The sequence below is a fragment of the Phyllostomus discolor genome, chromosome 10 (assembly GCF_004126475.2).
Source record: "Phyllostomus discolor isolate MPI-MPIP mPhyDis1 chromosome 10, mPhyDis1.pri.v3, whole genome shotgun sequence".
NCBI classification, from domain to species: domain Eukaryota; kingdom Metazoa; phylum Chordata; class Mammalia; order Chiroptera; family Phyllostomidae; genus Phyllostomus; species Phyllostomus discolor.
The window spans coordinates 7940726-7958466 of record NC_040912.2 but is presented as its reverse complement, the minus strand read 5'-3'; the positions used below and the strand labels follow the sequence as shown (position 1 = coordinate 7958466).

The 17741-nt window shown below is 40.8% G+C and overlaps 1 protein-coding gene across 1 annotated transcript in view; it reads left to right on the top strand.

The window, feature by feature from the left end:
- Nucleotides 1-17741, top strand: part of BBS9 (Bardet-Biedl syndrome 9) — a 331962-nt gene that overhangs the window by 83808 nt on the left and 230413 nt on the right. The window contains exons 7-9 of the mRNA XM_028525469.2: nt 3742-3826; nt 7125-7308; nt 7952-8081. Of these exons, the coding sequence (XP_028381270.1) occupies nt 3742-3826; nt 7125-7308; nt 7952-8081 (399 nt within the window). The remainder of the gene's footprint in view (nt 1-3741; nt 3827-7124; nt 7309-7951; nt 8082-17741) is intronic.

Here is a 17741-nt window from a genome sequence, read left to right as displayed (position 1 = left end):
AAGTTAACTGGTTCGATTATCCCTCCTTTTTCACCTCCTAGAGATATTTTTTGCCTAGTAAAGTGATTTTTGCACAATATCGTATATTGCCTTCTAATACTGTGTGAAATGTTCCAGAGGATGGCTTGCATTATCAGGTTCCTGAGAGCAGAATCTGTCTTAAATATCTGCTCACTGATGGGATAATTTGGTTTGTTTGTTCAATCTTTCATTTAGAAAACATTTTTTCAAGAGGCTTCTATGTGCCACACACTGTGCAAAGTACAGGAAATGCAAAGTTAAATGAGACTTGTCTCTTGTTCTCAAGTAGAATGTAAGCAAGTGGGGGAGGTGGCAAATCAGTTGGCAGTTTCAGTTCGTTGTGATCCAGACTGCAGCAGAACTGTGCACAGGGTACTGAGGAGGCCTGCAGGGGACTCCTTTAAATAAGAGTCGGTTGTGGGGAGGCTCCCTGAAGAAGTGTATGTATTTGCCATGAGTTTTGTTTTTCTCCTTTGTGACATACACTTTCCCTGCACTCTTATAGTGGCTCCCAGTACATTGTAAATAGATAATAGGCTTTAAATTCATATTTTGAAAAATACATTTGTCAAATTTAATTGACAATACTTAAAAAAGAAGAGTATGTTCTTTGCCAGTCTTAGCCCCTTGTTGAATTGAAATATCTGGGGTTCTCCCTATACATCCACTTTTTCTCTCTCTCCTTTCTTGCACAGGCTGTTCTCTTTCTGAAATGCTCCCCCCCCCACCACTCCCCCTTCTCTGCGCATGGCAATCCCGTCTGGAAGCCTCCCTTCAGGTCTTCTGTGACTTGGGTCTAGGCCGCATCTCCTCCTCCTCACTTCAGAGTAGTTTTTCACATTTTCCACGAGTGCTGTTCATGCTTTCATTGATGCTACATATTTGCTTCTTTTTCTCCTCAACTGAGTTACATGATCCTTGGTGGCAGGGATTTTCTCTCTCTTAAAGTGCTCAGCACTGTACCTGCCTGAAAGTAGGTGTTTAAGAAGATCTTGATGAAGGTGCAAGGTTTGTAGGGGATGTTTCTCTTTTGCTACTGGCTTCTTTCAATGACAAGAAGTCATTGCTTCTCTCTGGCACACTCAAGGATGTTTTAGCTACAGTTGGAAAGGAACAACGTGAGGCTTTGTGTCCAGAGCCTCCATGTCTAGTAGAGTTCCCCGAGTTTAAATATCAAGGGTCCAAATATCCTGCTATCCTTTGAGGTGCCAGCTATGTTTCATTGGAAAATAAATGATTTTGGAGGGTTTCCCTTTTGTACTCCATGACACCTCAGTCTATATTTTAGTTCCTTGCTGCCGTTTTTACGATGTGACACAGAAGAGCACTAAATTACGTGGTTGAGTGTGTCACTGGTGCTCCCCAGGACCCATTAAACACTCGTGGTTATTGAGCTAAAAAGCACTGCCATTCACCTGGACCTGCTGCGTTTGTGATCACCCCGTCTCTGCTCTGGGAACCATGTGTGACAGTCTTTCATGAGATCTTGTTGCCCTGGGCCACACTGTTCCTCGGCAGTCTCAGCAAGGGGAGTGTGTTCTTTAGCTTATATCACTGAGCACTTGCCTGGTAAGGAAAAAATCCAAGAGTTTGCTTTATTTTAGAATTTCTAAGTGTGCTTGGAATTCCTTGGTTCTGGAAATAGATCACCATGTACATTATTGGTCACAGTTCAGAGGCTTTAAAGGAGAACCATAAAATAGATGCCGCTGTAGGTTTGTCGTCATCCGCATTTACTGTCAGCTCTGCTCAGTAATAAAATACTCTTCTGGGTCACCTTCCAGGGAGAGACAGGATCTGGACTTGGACATCTGCAGGCAGTTTGGCTGCGTCTCTGCTCGCTGTTCTGATGTTAACGAGGCCACTTTAGGGGCTCACCCCTTCCTCAGATGAAATAAGAACTCTTTGTAGTTCTGTACGAAGCTTCAAACAACTCAGAAGCTTTGGATTTTTGCAGTGATCTCATTAATATCTCTATCTTCTGGTAGGGTGGTGTCTGCAGGAGATTAACCATGTAGGTAATTAGTTGCCTAAGGTGAGATCCTCAGCAGGACCAGCTCTGGGCTCCTGTTCCAGTCACCAGTGCATGAACCGCGAAGAGTAAAACAATCCTGTTTGGAGGTTGGAATGCGAGGTCTAATTATTTGGCACTTTTGGGGACATAGGCATTTTGAAAGTCAGTCTCAGTTGGTATGGAGACATTTGCTGCAGCTGCCCATGGGATTTTTTCACAGGGTTTTCCAAGGCTGAGCTCCTCCCCCTCCTGCCTGCGGGTCTCATTGCCCGTGACTCAGTCCTCCCTGCCGTGTGTCTGTCCTAAACTCCTCTCACGGCCTTTCATGTCTCTTACTGCCGCATGCCTTCGCACGTGCTGTTTGTTTTGCCGTGACGCCTTCACCTCTTTACCAGCACGATGAGTTTTCACTCGCTCTTTAAAATGTAGTTAGTGTTCTCCTCCTGAACCTAGAGCAAGAACATGTACGTTCTTCCACTGCAGTGTCTGTTCCTGCCACCTTGTTCCCTTGGTACTTACTGTGTGCACACCTTCTGCTAGCACTGTGCATTCTAAGTTACACTTATTTGTACATGAATCTCCACCACTTTGGGGGGTCCTGGTGGGTATAGACCATGTAGTAGTTTTTCCTTTGTTCATGCTTGTATTAGACCCCTGCTCTATGTTTAGTGAATGAATGAAATTCGTATACTTTTTCTCAGGCAACGTGAGGTGTCTTCCTAGAGCTTTTACTGGTTTTCCTCTTAGCTGTGGAAGAACAATGCAAGGAGTTGTGCTTCAGTAGGAGGGACAGGAATCTATAAGTCTTAAGTTTCTTCATTGACAGTAGGATTATTACTCTAACATATCATTGATTAATGGGAAACACGCAAATTTAAACTTTCTGGCTAAATCAGTCATTTCTAGAGTGAATGACATTTACAAGTTAAATAATGATTTGTTCTAAATGTTACTACTGAAATAAAAGCTGTAAAACACTTATAGAAAGTAATAATATCCATTATTGAGAACTTATTACATAGATAGACTACTAGGTTATTGATCTCTCTGCTTATATAGACCTTTATCTGTCTGTTACTTTATCAATGAGTGTTTAAGCACCTAAAATATACCAGATACTGTACTAGACACTCCATTATTTTTTAAATTCTTTTAACAATGCTTGAGTTAGAGATTCTTCTTCCCATTTTATCTATGGGGAAGATCAGACACAGAGTGTTTAACTTTCCACAATTCACTGAACTAGTAAGTGATTTAGCTGGGGCTTAGACTCAGGTCTTCTGAGCTCCATATTATGTGTTAATAATTTCTGCTACATGTGGCTGCCTTGCATTATTTACATTTTTTTCTGTTTGGTGTTTTGGTCCTAGATCTTCCTTGAGTATTGCCATTCGTGACACAAAATTTTAATGGAAATGCTTTGATAGTTGGCAGAACTATTTTCCCAGTATTGGATTTTAGGACATATATGGTTATCATTTCTTGATCATGACAGTTTACATAGTCTTACATCAGTGTCATTCCATAAGAATTCAGTCCTCAATTTTAGTTTTTAAAACCAAGGTCAAAGTGGTTCGTACAGTTTATAGATTAAGTGCTTTATCTTTTTGATCGGCTTTACTGAGATAATATGCATTTAAAGTTTAAAATAATTTACACTTTTTAATTATAAAGTCACTTTTAATTATTCTTTATCTTTTTTACAGGTACCAAGTACTTGCTTTTGCAACAGATGCAGATAAAAGACAGGAGACTGAACAGCAGAAACTTGGTTCTGGAAAAAGACTTGTTGTAAGGCCATTTTTTTAGTATATAAAAATTTCAGTAATGTTACATTTATTTTTTTATTAATTTATTTTCTATTTTTTAGAGATTTTATTTATTTTTAGAGAATGGGGAGGGAAGGAGAAAGAGAGAGAGAACAACATTACTGTGTGTTTGCCTCTCATGTGCTCCCTACTGGGGACCTGGCCCACAACCCAGACATGTGTCCTGACTGGGAATTGAACCGGTGACACTTTGGTTTGCAGGCCCGTGCTCAATCCACTGAACCACACCAGCCAGGGCTTTATTTTCTATTTTTTAAATTAATTTTTTCTATTTTTCAATTAGTGTTGACATTCAAGATTATTTTATATTAGTTCCAGGTGTACAGCATAGTGGTTAGACATTTATGTAATTTACAAAGTGATCCCCCACCCCCACCCCCACCCCTGCAAGTCTAGTACCCACCTGGCACCACACATCATTATTCCAATGTTGTTCACTGTGTTTCCTGTCCTACGCTTTACATCCCCGTGGCTATTTTGTAACTGCCAATTTGTAGTTCCTAACCCCTTCTACCCAGCTGCCCAACCCCTCTCCCATCTAGAAAACATCAGTATCTATGAGTCTGTTTGTTTTGTGTCTTTTATTCTTTAGACCCCACATATAAGTGAAATGATATGATATTTGTCTTTCTCTTTCTGACTTATTTCACTTAGTATAATACCATCTAGGTCCATCCATGTTGTCACAAATGGTAAGATTTCACTCTTTCTCGCTGAGTAATACTCCATTGTATATCTGTGCCACATCTTCTTTATCCACTCAGCCATCAGTGGGCGCTTAGATTGCTTCCGTATTTTGGCTATTGTAAATAATTCTGTAATGAACATAGGGGGTGCCTATATCTTTTCACATTCGTGTTTTGGATTTTTTCAAATACCCGGAAGTGGAATTGCCGAGTCATTAGGTAGTTTATTTCAATTTTTTAAGGAACCTCCATACTATTTCCCATGTTGGCCGCACCAATCTGCAGTCCCACCAACAGTGGGCCAAGGTTCCCTTTTCTCCACATCCTTGCCAGCACTTGTGTTTTATTGATTAATTGGTGGTATCCATTCTGACAGGTGTGAGGTGATAGCTCATTGTGGTTTTAATTTGCATTTCTGTGATGATTAGTGATGTGAGCATCTTTTCATGTATCTGTTGGCCGTCTGTTGTCTTCTTGGGGGAATGTCTGTTCACGTTCTCTGCCCACTATTTAAGTGGATCTTTTGTTTTTTGGTGTTAAGCTATGTGAGTTCTTTGTAAATTTTGGATTTTAACTCCTTGTTGGATGTGTCATTAGTGAATGTCTTCTCCAGTTCAGAAGGTTGTCTTTATTAATTATGCTATTACAGTTGCCTCATTTTTTTCTCCTCTTCATTCCCCTCCACCCTGCACCCCTGTCACCAGCCGTCCCTGTTCATGTCCGTGGGTCGTACATGTAAGTTCTTTGGCTTCTCCACTTTGTAGACTATTCTTACCCTCCCCCTGTCTGTTTTGTATCTACCATTTACACTTCTTATTCCCTTTACTTTTCCCCTTATTATCCCTCCGACTCCTCCCCACTGATAATCCTCCATGTGAACTCCTTTTCTGTGAGTCTATTCCTGTTCTAGTTGTTTGCTTAGTTTGTTTTTGTTTTTCTTTTTAGGTTCAGTTGTTGATAGTTGTGTGTTTGATGTCATTTTACTATTCACATTTTTGATCATCTTCTTTTTCTTAGATAAGTTTCTTTAACATTTCATATAATAAGGGCTTGGTGATGATGAGCTCCTTTAACTTGACCTTGCCTGGGAAGCACTTTATCTGCCCTTCCATTCTAAATAATAGCTTTGCTGGATAGAGTCATCTTGGATGGAGGTCCTTGCCTTTCATGACTTGGAATACTTCTTTCCAGCTCCTTCTTGCCTACAAGATTTCTTTTGAGAAATTAGCTGATAGTCTTATGTGAACTCCTTTGTAAGTAACTGTCTTGTTTTCTGTTGTTTTTAAGGTTCTTTCCTTATTTTTAATCTTGGGTAATGTAATTATGATGTGTCTTAGTGTGTTCCTCTTTGGGTCCAACTTCTTTGGGACTCTCTGAGCTTCCTGGGCTTCCTGGAAGTCTATTTCCTTTGCCAGATTAGGGAGGTTCTCCTTCATTATGTTTTCAAATAAATTCTCAATTTCTTGCTCTTCCTTTTCTCCTTCTGGCACCCCTAAGATTCAGATGTTGGAACATTTAAAGTTGTCCCTGAGGTTCCTAAGCCTGTCCTCATTTTTTTTGAATTTTTGTTTCTTCATTCTGTTCTGGTTAAACAGAATGGTTCTGTTTATTTCTTCCTTCTGGTCCACACCATTGATTTGAGTCCTGGTGTCCTTCCCTTCACTGTTGGTTCCCTGTACATTTTTCCTTACTTTACTTCACATAGCCTTCACTTTTTCCTCTATTTTGTGACCATAGTCCACCATTTCCGTGACCATCCTGATTACCACTGTTTTGAACTGTGCATCTGATAGGTTGGCTATCTCTTCATTGCTTAGTTATATTTTTTCTGGAGCTTTGATCTGTTCTTTCATTTAGGCCATATTTCTTTGTCTGGGCACAGCTATTACATAGTAAGGGGTGGAGCCTTAGGTATTTGCCAGAGTGAGGCAACCCACATCACTGTGCCATGGTGCTCTATGTGGGGGAGGGGTACCAGAGGGAACAATGCCACTTGTTTGGCTCTCTGCTGGCTTTCAGTCACTTCCCCTACTATCCACAAGCAAATTGGGCCTTTCTGGTGCTGATTCCTGGGTGGGTGGGCTTGTATATATTCTAGGACCCTATGGGTCTCTTCAATGGGCTCTCCTGTGAGGCTGGGAGTTTCTCCTGCCCTCGCAACCCCTGCAGGTTTTTTCAGTCAGAGGTTTTGAGGCTTTATTTCCCTGTGTTGGAACCCTAGGTAGTGCGATCTGTCTCACTCCCCAGTTGTTCCTCCTGGTTTATCTGCATGTGAATGTGGTACAACAGCCGCTGCCTTACCCTACATGGTCTTCCAGCCACTGCCTTGCCGCACATCTGCTCCACCCTGGTTGCCTGTCTTCGCCCCTTCTACTGGTCTGGATGAATGTTTCTTCCTTAACTCCTTCATTATCGGACTTCCATACAGTTGTCCTTCTTTTGCTAGTGTGAGGAGGCGAAGTGTATCTACCTACCCTTCCATCTTGCCCGGAAGGCAGAAATTTCTTAATAAGTATTGATATGAAAGTGTTCTGTTTTTTAGCAACTAAATTGATCTTAGGTTTTCCTTTGCAGGTAGATTGGACTTTAAACATTGGAGAGCAAGCCCTTGATATAAGGATTATGTCTTTCAATCAGTCAGCATCTTCTGTTTTTGTTCTTGGTGAAAGAAACTTTTTTTGCCTGAAGGATAATGGACAAATTCAGTTCATGAAGAAACTTGATTATAGCCCAAGTTGTTTTCTCCCGTACTGCTCAGGTGTGTAGAAAGATTCTCTTTTATCTTTTCCATATGTTAAAGCTGTGTTATATACATCAGGAAAAGGCAAACTCACACATGTACATTTTAAACCTCTAGGAAAATAGTTTTATACTGAGCATGTAATGGAAATTTTAACCTTTAAAGTTTGAATAGAAGTTTGATATAAAGCACACATTTGGGTTTGTCGGTCATTTTACTTTGTACAAAATGTTTTGTAGAATGGGCCTCAGGCATACATTAATGCTTTCCAAAACGTGGCAGTTCAAGATGCTTCCAAGAGAACATCAGACTCTTTTTTATGGGCAGAATGGAGCATAGCAATGCCCAATAGAATGACTTTTCTGTAGTGAATGCCCAGTAAATCACTAGCTTAACTGTGTTAAATATTAATGAAATTCATGCTTGCTAGATGAAATGCAAAAATGTTGGCCGCTCTTTCATTATAGTTTCCAAGTCTATAATTTTTTCTTTTAAATGTTAGTTTGCAGTTGAAAAATCATGTCTTATTACTTAAAATCTTGACACTTTAACATCAAGACATTATAATTGGTTTGTATCATAAATCCCCTGAAAGGAATATAATATACTGTGGCAAAGGACAGTTTCCTCATTATCCTCTTTTTCTGTCTTCAACCTCCAGTTTCTGAAGGGACAGTGAACACGCTGATTGGGAACCATCACAGCCTGCTGCATGTTTTTCAGGACGTGACACTGAAGTGGGCCACGCAGCTCCCCCACGTCCCCGTGGCTGTGAGAGTGGGCTCTCTGCAGTAAGTGACTCAGTTAACATTTTTTAAAAAAGAGAATCCTGGCCATGGGGTTCTCAAGAAGTTTTATGGAACAATGGCAAGTGATGTTACTGAGAAATGAATTTTACTGAAAAAGTGGCCCTGCAGTGTGAGTGTCAATGGTAGAAATAATTTAAAACATAACTGTAATTGGAAAAGAGGAATGTAAAAATTCTTTTTTTTTTAAGATTTTATTTATTTATTTTTAGAGAGGGAAGGGAGGGAGAAAGAGAGAGAGAGAAACATCAATGTATGGTTGCTGGGGGCCATGGCCTGCAACCCAGGCATGTGCCCTGACTGGGAATCGAACCTGCGGCACTTTGGTTCACAGCCTGTGCTCAATCCACTGAGCTATGCCAGCGAGGGCGGAATGTAAAAATTCTTAATTCGAACCATTGATAATTTTTATGTAGTATTTCTAGTGATATACCCTTTGTAAATAAAATATTTCAAGAAAATGGTTTGCCTGATAGATTTCTTTTTCAAAACAGGAAAGAATTTCTGTAAGCATTGGATGCTTAGCATCTAGAGATCCCTTGTTGTTGGACTGTGAGACCGTTACACTTCAGACTTGCATTCGACCTTGTGCCCAATGGGGCGGATCCCTAATGGTGATGTGTGTGAGACAGTTTAGGTATTAAATAGGGTTGCTTTGTATTTATAATGAAAGGCAAAATTTATGTCTTGATATTCAATTTGCAAAAGTTACCAAAAATGAGAAAGGTAATGGGAAGTGTGTATTTTTTTAGATTGTCAGTATAAACGGCAAGATCTCAGATTATGCTTAGGACTTAAAAATCTTGGTAAATATATAGAGACACACTTTCTATAAAGTGTTGTAGGTTTCTGGATTTATTCAATTTTGCCTATTATATCATGTTATTGAACATTTATAAACTACACATAGAATTCTTCAGTGGCATGTACAGGATCTTATCAGTAGGACTTACCCCCTCAAATTAGGAGCTTGAATGTTATGCATCACATAAGGCATGTTGGCTGACAACCGTGGTCCCGTAAGATTATGATGGGGCTGAAGAATTTGTATAGCCTAGTGATGATGGAGCTGTCGTCCCATGTAGAACAACACACCACTCACGTGTTTGTGGTGAAGCTGGTGTAAGCCAATCTGCTGACCTGCCAGCTGTATACAAGTATAGCACATACAGTTATGTACAGTGCATAATACTTGACAATGACAATAAATGAAAATGTTACTGGTTTATGTATTTATTATACTACACTTTTTACTGTTATTTTAGTGTAGTCTTCCTATTTATGAAAAATAGTTTGCTGTATAACAGTATGCCGTATTACTTCGACAACAGCCTCATACACCTCATGATTACCGAGTCTCTTAATTGTATCATTTTCTATTGCGTTGGATTTAATTTTACGTTATTTTGTCCATCGTGGTTCCTGAACACACACAACCCACTGCTAATGTTGCTAGTAAGAGGCCACATCGAGGACTGGCCTGGAAACAAAATTAGTGTTGATTAAGAACTAAGAAGGTGGAAGATCAGCGATGGTTATTGATTCCAGTCAGGCCTGTCCCCTTCACCATAGTTACGAACTTGAAGAATAAGAACCAAGTGACAGAAGCTGTGAAAGGGTCTGCTTCACCGAAGGCAACAAGACTTAACAGAGATGGAAGGAGGATCTCTATCAGACGTGCGGAATCCTCTGATGGCCAGACACAGGCGTGTATTCCTTTCAGCACCAGGCTGGCCACGGGCAGAGCAAAAGTGTTTGCAATGTTGGAAGATGAGGCTGGACCCGACTACAGTGCTGAGTTTCTGCTAGCTCTGGGTGGTTTAAATGTATCAAAATTTGTGATTCAAGCTATGTATGGTGGCAGGTGGGTACTAGACTTTTCAGGATAATCACATGGTAAGTTGTATAACATCTAACTACTCGGTTGTATACCTCAAACTAATATTATATGTGAACTGTAATTAAAAAATAAAAAAGGTTCGAGAATTGAAAAAATTACTATTCATCCCATAATGTACAAGTGAGTGGCAAGCCTGTGAGTGCTGATGTGAAGGCAGCGGAGGAATTTTTGGAAATTCTAGATAAGCTGACTGTGGAGGAAAATTATTTACCAGAGCAAATATTCAGTGTGGATGAAGCCTTCGTCTTCTGCAGAGGGAGGCCTGAAAGGACTTCCATCCACAAGAAGGCCAAGTCAATGCCAGGTTTCAAGGCTCGTAAGGACAGGGTAGCAGCCTTGCTTGGGGACATGCTACAGGCTACAGATGGAAGCCCTCTGTGATCTGGCTCAGTGGGAACCCAGGGCCTTTAGAAACAGGAGTCACCCCCCAGCCCCCCAGGGAACTACAGGCACAGTAAGAGGGCATGAGGATGCAGCTCCTCTCCCAAGATGCCCTCTTGAGTTGCTCTGCAGCAAAATTGCGGAGTAATATTTGGGGAATTAAATACCTTTCAAGGCATTTCTTGTTGTTGATAATACTCCTGGATACTCTCCTTTTATTGGCCTTCTTCATCCCAATATCAACATGGTGTTTCTCCCTCCAACCATCACCTCTTTGATTCAGCCAATGGATTGAGGAGTTATATCAGCCTCTAAGACCTCTACCTTGGGAGGACTTTTGCCCAGGCTGTTGCTGCAACTGAGGAAAACACTGAGAGGACACTGATACAATTCTGGAAGGATGGCCACATGCATGATGGTATCAAGAACCTTGCTTGGGCGTCGGGTGATGTCACCAAGAAGCGTATGAATGACATCTGGTAGAAGTCACTCAAGAGGTGTGTCCATGACTTCAAAAGACTTGCTGATGGTGGAGAAGTTGCAAAAATCCACAAGGCTGTGGTGGAGATGGCAAAGAGCTTTCACCCGGGTGTGGGTGAGGATGACACTGAGGAGCTTCTGGAGGTGGCTCCTGAGGAATTGGCTACTGGGGAGGAGTTGGAACTGGAACAAGGAATGCAGAGCTGAAGGAGGGACAAGAGGAAGGGAAACTGCAAGAGAAGAAAAAGAAGAACCCAAATAAAATTCACAGTGAGAGGTGTAACTGCAGTTTTTGCAGATCTCAACAAGCTCCTTCAAAACTTTGAAAACATGGACCCCAATAGCAAAAAGTTTTCATTATTAGGGAAGAATGTTTGTGGTGCATTATATGCGTACAAGCAAATCTACGACGAAAAAAAGAGGCAAACTCAGCAACCCCCTGTAGCCATACTTCTGAAAAGAGGGGCACCTTCTCAATAAGGGCCTCAGGCAGGCCCTTCAGGGGGTGTGCCAGGGGAAGGCTTTGTTATCACAGGAGAGGGAGGCTCTGCCCAAGTTATTGCCCCGAAGACCTTCCAGTGGGACAAGTCGTGGAGGAGGAAGACGGTGATGTTAATGATCCCAGCCCTGTGTAGGCTTCGGCTGATGTGTGTGTTTGTGTGTTAGTTTTTTAAAAATTTTATCGTCCCTTGAGGCTATGTTCATTGATTCTAGAGAGAGAGGAAGGGAGAGACAGAGACAGAGAGATCAGTGTGAGAGACATCAATTGGTTGCCTCCTGTATGCGCCCTGGCTGGGGATCGAACCCACAAACTAGGTATGTGCCCTGACTGGGAATCAAACCTGCAACCACTCGGTGTACAAGATGATGTTCCAACCAGCTGAGCCACTTGGCCAGGGCAGTGTCTTAGTTTTTAATAAAAAATAAATAAAAAATACTTTTTACAGCCATACACAGTATTTGTGTTTTAAGCTAAGTGTTATTACAAAAGAGTTGAAAATTGAAAACTTGTAAAGGGAAAAAGTTACAGTAACCTGAGGTTAATTTATTATTAAAGAAAGGAAAGTATTTTAAAGTAAGTTTAGTGTAGCCTCAGTCATGTCCCAGGCCTCCACATTCACTCACCACTCACTCACTGACTCACCCAGAGCAACTCCCCATCCTGCAGGCTCCATGCATGGTAAGCGCCCTGTATAGCTGCACTGTCTTTCATCTTTTACTGAACCTTTTCTGTGTGTAGATACACAGATACTTACCATCGTGTACAACCACCTTCAGCATTCTGCACAGTGGCCTGCTGTGCAGGTCTGTAGCCTAGGGGCAAAGGTATGGAGCAGGTATGCTCAGCCCAGGTATGCAGCAGGCCAGGCCATCCAAGGTCTGTGTAGGCACACTCCATGATGCTCACACATGACACAGTTGCCTGATGACTCAGAATGTGTCCCTGTTGTTAAGGGACGCATGCCTGTGTTGTTGTTGAAGCTCAGTTAAGCGCATTCATATTTGCATTAGTGGTTAATCCGAAACCCGAATATTGGAAAAAAAGTTTCAATAGAAACTTTTGAAAACATTGAATATTTTCAAAAAAGTTGCTTTTTCATGTTTTATGGGAAGACACCATCATAGAATTCTAATCGGTATCCAGTTAACACAAATTGTAGTTATTTTGTACCTGAAGAAAAATGTAAAGTTTTGAGGTTGACTTTTGCAGTGTTCACAAAATGGTCTTTTAAGTTCAAGCAAACACTCAGACTCACCAGACATGTTGCATACGATTTACTTAGAAGGATTTAGAACAGGAAAAACGTCTTGCCAGCAGGGCCATGTCAAGTATTTCTCTTCGGGGAGAGAAATTCTCGCAACAGCACATCTATCCTTCCAAGAGCTGTTCTCTTTGGCCCCCGAGTGACAGCGCAGGTGCAAGAAGACAGGTCCACGCGGGTGGGTGTGGATTGCAGCCTCCGCGCTCCCCCCCGCCCCCCCGACTGCAGCCAGTGTCTTCAAACACTGAAAGGTCATCGTGGTTTGTGTAGGTGTGTGCAGCATGGGAGAGTGATGTGTGGAAAGGCGTTATTGAGACCTTTTGATTGACCCTCTTACTCTACACGTATGTTATTTACAAGGAACGTGCCTATTTCGAGTCCCCATACTCGGAAGCTCCGAGTTATGGCTCCTCAGCAGACAGGTATAGTTAATGTACTATAGTTGCTGGTCCAGATGCAACTGACAAGTCAAGGGTCTAATAGTAGCTGAAATTATTATGAGTAAAAAATCAAATTTCTATATAGTGCACATCAAGATGCCTATATGAAAAAAATAGCCTGTCACATCTAGACTTTGGTGCTCGTGAAACTTCTATTTCTCATAGCTTTCTTTTAATTGTCTAAAATGATGCCATTAATGTTGCCATTCATGATTTCCCCAGTTAATATATAGCAGCAACTCATTGGAAGATTTTTCTTGTTTTTTATATACTTTAACATAAAAGTATGGGATTAGACTGTTTGAAAGAATTTCATTGTAACTTTTGGAAAAATTTTAAAAGTGATTATTACCGACTTAGCTATAGCGTATTTATATTTAGAAGTTATTGTTTGAAATTAGAAACACTGAAATAATTTGGCTTCTGCTTTTAATTACTTCTGGGGTTCAACTTTTTGGGTAGAAGCTTCCTTGGCTGAATGTGTTTATTTGTAAAGGAAATTGCTGCTATTTTAATATGTTTCTTTTTAGTGAATAAGAAATATTGGATTTGGATCAAGTTGATGCAATTATACTTAATAACAGCATTTTGCTCAGAAACTAAGACGCTTTATTTCTCCCACTCCCACCTACTTGGCAGTCCTAGCCCTCTCCACCTCGTTTATTAGAAGCCAATTCTAAATCCGTCTGTGTTTCCTTCTTTTTTTTTTTTTTTTTTTTTTTTTTTAGGGTAGACGGGCTTCTTGATGAGATAGAGTTCTTTCAGTTTAGTTATTTTAATTTTGGGTTAGACTATGGGAATGTGAAATAAGCATATAGTTTACACAGTCAGAAGAGTCTGAATGTGACAATGTTCTTTAAATTCTTAGCTGTGGTTGCTTTCCATTTATACGGAAGCCAGGCCGAGCATCACACGTCTGCTGTGGTCGGTTTCCCAACTGGCAAATAAAGATCATCATTTATCGGTGACGTATTCTCTCTGGAGATATGAACTGTACCTAAAAGGGGAAGTGGATTTGACTGCAAGTTCAAAGTGGTGGTGGCCTCTCCAAACTTCAGCTGGCAGCCACAGCCGCTGCGCTTTAAAATCTTGTTGCAGCTCATTTTATAGTATAAACAATTTGGTCTGGTACTTCGGAGTTTTTCTTCCTAGACTGTATCCACAATAGTAACTTATGTCAGTGTTTACCATGATAATTTTTAGCCTTCATTGATGTAATACCAGAATGTTTTCCCCATTTCTTCTCTGGATTTTCAGATTTCTTGTCTTCAAGTTCTAATTCGAGTCACATAAAGAAGCCTTCCCTATCCACCCTGGTCTCGATAAATACGTAAAAGCCATTGTTGTGTGTGTGTGTGTGTGGAGGGGGTTGGCTAGGAAGACCACATAAGAGTTTTAAGTTGAAGAGCTTCTCTTACATATAAAAAATGGAGACTCAGAGATGAAAGGATATTATTTCTCTGAAAACAAATTTATTAGGATCATTTTTTAAAATTTCAAAGTGACTTTTTCTTTCTTTTTTACTTTTTCTTTTTGCTGGTAATTGTCATCATTTTTTTTATGCTTTGTAGCAGTGGGCCTAGATAATGTACACTTTTTGCTATCTTATAGTTTTAAGGATTTCTTTTGTTGTTTAATAATTAACAGTCCACATGAAATTGGTAAGTGTTCCTTGAATTGGGGTAGAGCAGAGATTCTGTTTTGAGAGCTTCTGCATTTCGTTAACAGTGCCGAGGTCCTTTTGTCCCACGCGCCTCCCACGCCACGAGTTCACAGGGGTGCGACCGCCTGGCTCCTTCCCCGGGCTGCACGGCACGTGCCCCTCGGGTGCAGCCGGCCGCCGCTGCAGCTGAGCCCACGCCCCTTTGTCTTGGGAAGGAATAAGTGAATCTTGCATAAATGTTTCTCTGCAGCAGTATGTTTTAGTTTCTGAAAGACCCCTTTAAAGAAGAACAGAAAAAAGTAAAATGTTAATCATTTTTTAAAGCTGCATTTCCGTTTTGGGCGGTGTCTGTTGACTCTGCTATAGGCGATAAAGCAAGCAGCTCACCTGTGCTTTCTCCCGCCTCTCTTCCTGCCATGTTCTTGAACGTCTGCACACATTTTAGTGAACATAATTTTCACAGCCCTTTCAACCTGTTCATACATCTAAAAGGACTCAACACTTATCCCAGTTCTTTGACTATTCCTGAATTATCTCAACTTACTTCCTGGTAAGTTGAATTTAATCATCCGGTAGTTTCTGAGGAAAAGCATATAAATCTCCTTGCATTCTTGACAATTGTTTATTGCTCTTATACTTGAAGGTTATCTTGGCTTTCCTCAGAAATTTGGACATCCCATTTGGTATTGATAGTTGCTGTGGGAAAGCCTGAGCTTGGCTTCATTTTTTTTTTTTTTTGGTTAACATCTTATTGAGTGAATTATTTTTCTGTCTTGATGCCTATATCTGACTTATTTTTAAAAATTTTTAAAGGACTGCAAATTCTCTAGAATTGTCTCACAATTGATTAATTCTGTACCAGTTTGTCCTGGGACAAGTGAAATTCAAAAGATTCAAGTTTTTATTCACTACAAGAAAAAATTTTCCAACTATACCTGTGACTATGGGTTCTGCTAGGTTAGTTGTCTTGGTCAATGTTGTTATAAATATGTTAGCCCTACCTTGTCTTCTGCTCATGAGCTAGCAACTGCTCACTGATTATTTGTGTATATATTTTTCTATTTTGATTTGTGTGATTTTTCCCATGTCTCTCTCCCATGCTCTTCAGTTTGTTTTTAGTATATTCTGATTTTTTTCTTGTTATTGTTCCTTAATGTGGCTTTCATCGCTGTAGCTTTTGTTTGAGCTTTTTTAAACAAAGAGAAAATTGTTTCGTTTATTTTACTGATATACTTCTGGTTGTCTGATTTCTTCTTTTGTTACCTTAGAAAGTTCTTGGTGTGGATAGTTCCTGCCTTTTACTTATGTTCCTAACCCCCCTCATCTCCACCTCTTTCTTTATTTGCAATTTCTGCACATAGATCCTCTGTTAAATACTTTGTGATTATTGCTCATTTTAAAAACGGTGACAGCAGTTTGCTCTAGAATCACGTGGGAAGTGATGGGAGAGAGTAACGAGCTCCGACCAACTGGGTCTTTTCACCATCTCACTGGGTTTATTTTCTCTTTTGCCCTGGGGGCCCAGTTTCCAGGGTCCAGGAGTCTGGCGTGTGTAACAGAAGCCCCCTGTGCCCCCAGTCTCAGGCCCTTGGTGCTATGAATCTGTGGCTACTGCTTGGCCTCTGACCTTCCTTGATTAGGCGGCTACCTGATTAATAAATGCATCTTTCACTTTGACTCTGGTTCTCTGAGGTTGTGTCTCCTGCATGCACCTGTGCCCTTCGGTCTCAGTATGCTGGTCTGAGACCCAACTGTGTTCCACCCGGGGCCTGGGAGCCCAGGTCGCCTCTGAGCATCCTGTCCCACTGTGGTCCAGACTTTAACATGTTCAGCAGGAGCAGATGGGCCTCAGAGTTCGTTGGTTGTGAGTATAGCCATTTCCTTGTTCAGTTTCCCTTTTCCAGGCATCAGTGGCGGTGGTTGTTATTGTCGTCCTTTCTGCTGTTGTGATGAGTTTTGAGCAGTTCTGCTCCACCACCTTTGCCTGGGAGTCATTTCTTTATCAGTGGATGTTATTGTTGCTAGGGAGAGAATTATGGACAAGTTGATGTTTGTTGTGTTTGTAAGTAACTAGTTCTTCAGGTATGGTTGCTTGTAGAACGTTTCTCATTTTCTATGTAAACGTCACATTTGTCCCCATATGCTTTGTATGCTATTGTTTCCCTGGATACAGGTGGCAGTGCAGTGAATTTAATCTGTTTAAACCATTTGTCTGCTGAAGAAAGCTTCCTTATGTTATGCATTTGATTAGTCCTTCAGTTCTGTTTGATAGAGTCCACCCTTCAGGGAAACTAATACATTTTGGTTGGCTATTCATTTTCTTTTCCCCATATCTGCTGTCTTCTTCCTTGTAATTTTCATTTCTTTGTCATGCCCGCCCCCCTGTTTTCTGGGAGAGTGTTTTGTATCCCTGGTTTGAGCTTCCACATCATTTGTTTTGCTCTTTTCTGTGTCTCCATGGGAGATTTATGTAGTCTACTGAGCTGTTACCTTTTACCTACCACCTCCTGCATCTTTGGTGTTATTAACCACTGTAGTGCATGGCAGACCATAATATCCATGGTGCACTTGTGCCAGGTATGCCTTACTTTGGAATATTTGATAGTGTTTATTTTGGGACTCTATCTAGGAACATATAATGTCCTACTATTAATTTCTGTTCACTACTTGGCCAGTTATTAGATATAATTTGTTACCTCTGTGTGGATGTAGATAGCATAGGAGGGACCGAGGGCCATGGTCAATTCTATTGAAGCAATTTGGGAGTAGGTGAGTTGCATTATTTTTGATGGCCATCATTATTTACATGCACATATTTCCATTGTGTGAGGTCAAGATCCTTAATGAGGCGATCTGTAGGTTTTATGTTGATTGATTTTCTATTGATTAATCAAGAATTGTGCTTGTAATGTCCTTAGAGCTGTGTGGCTAAGCCAGCCTATCATTTGGTAAGCCACTTTTATAAACTTCCTTATTGCTGCTTTAGAAGTTTTATTCACATGAAAAAGACTTGCAGTA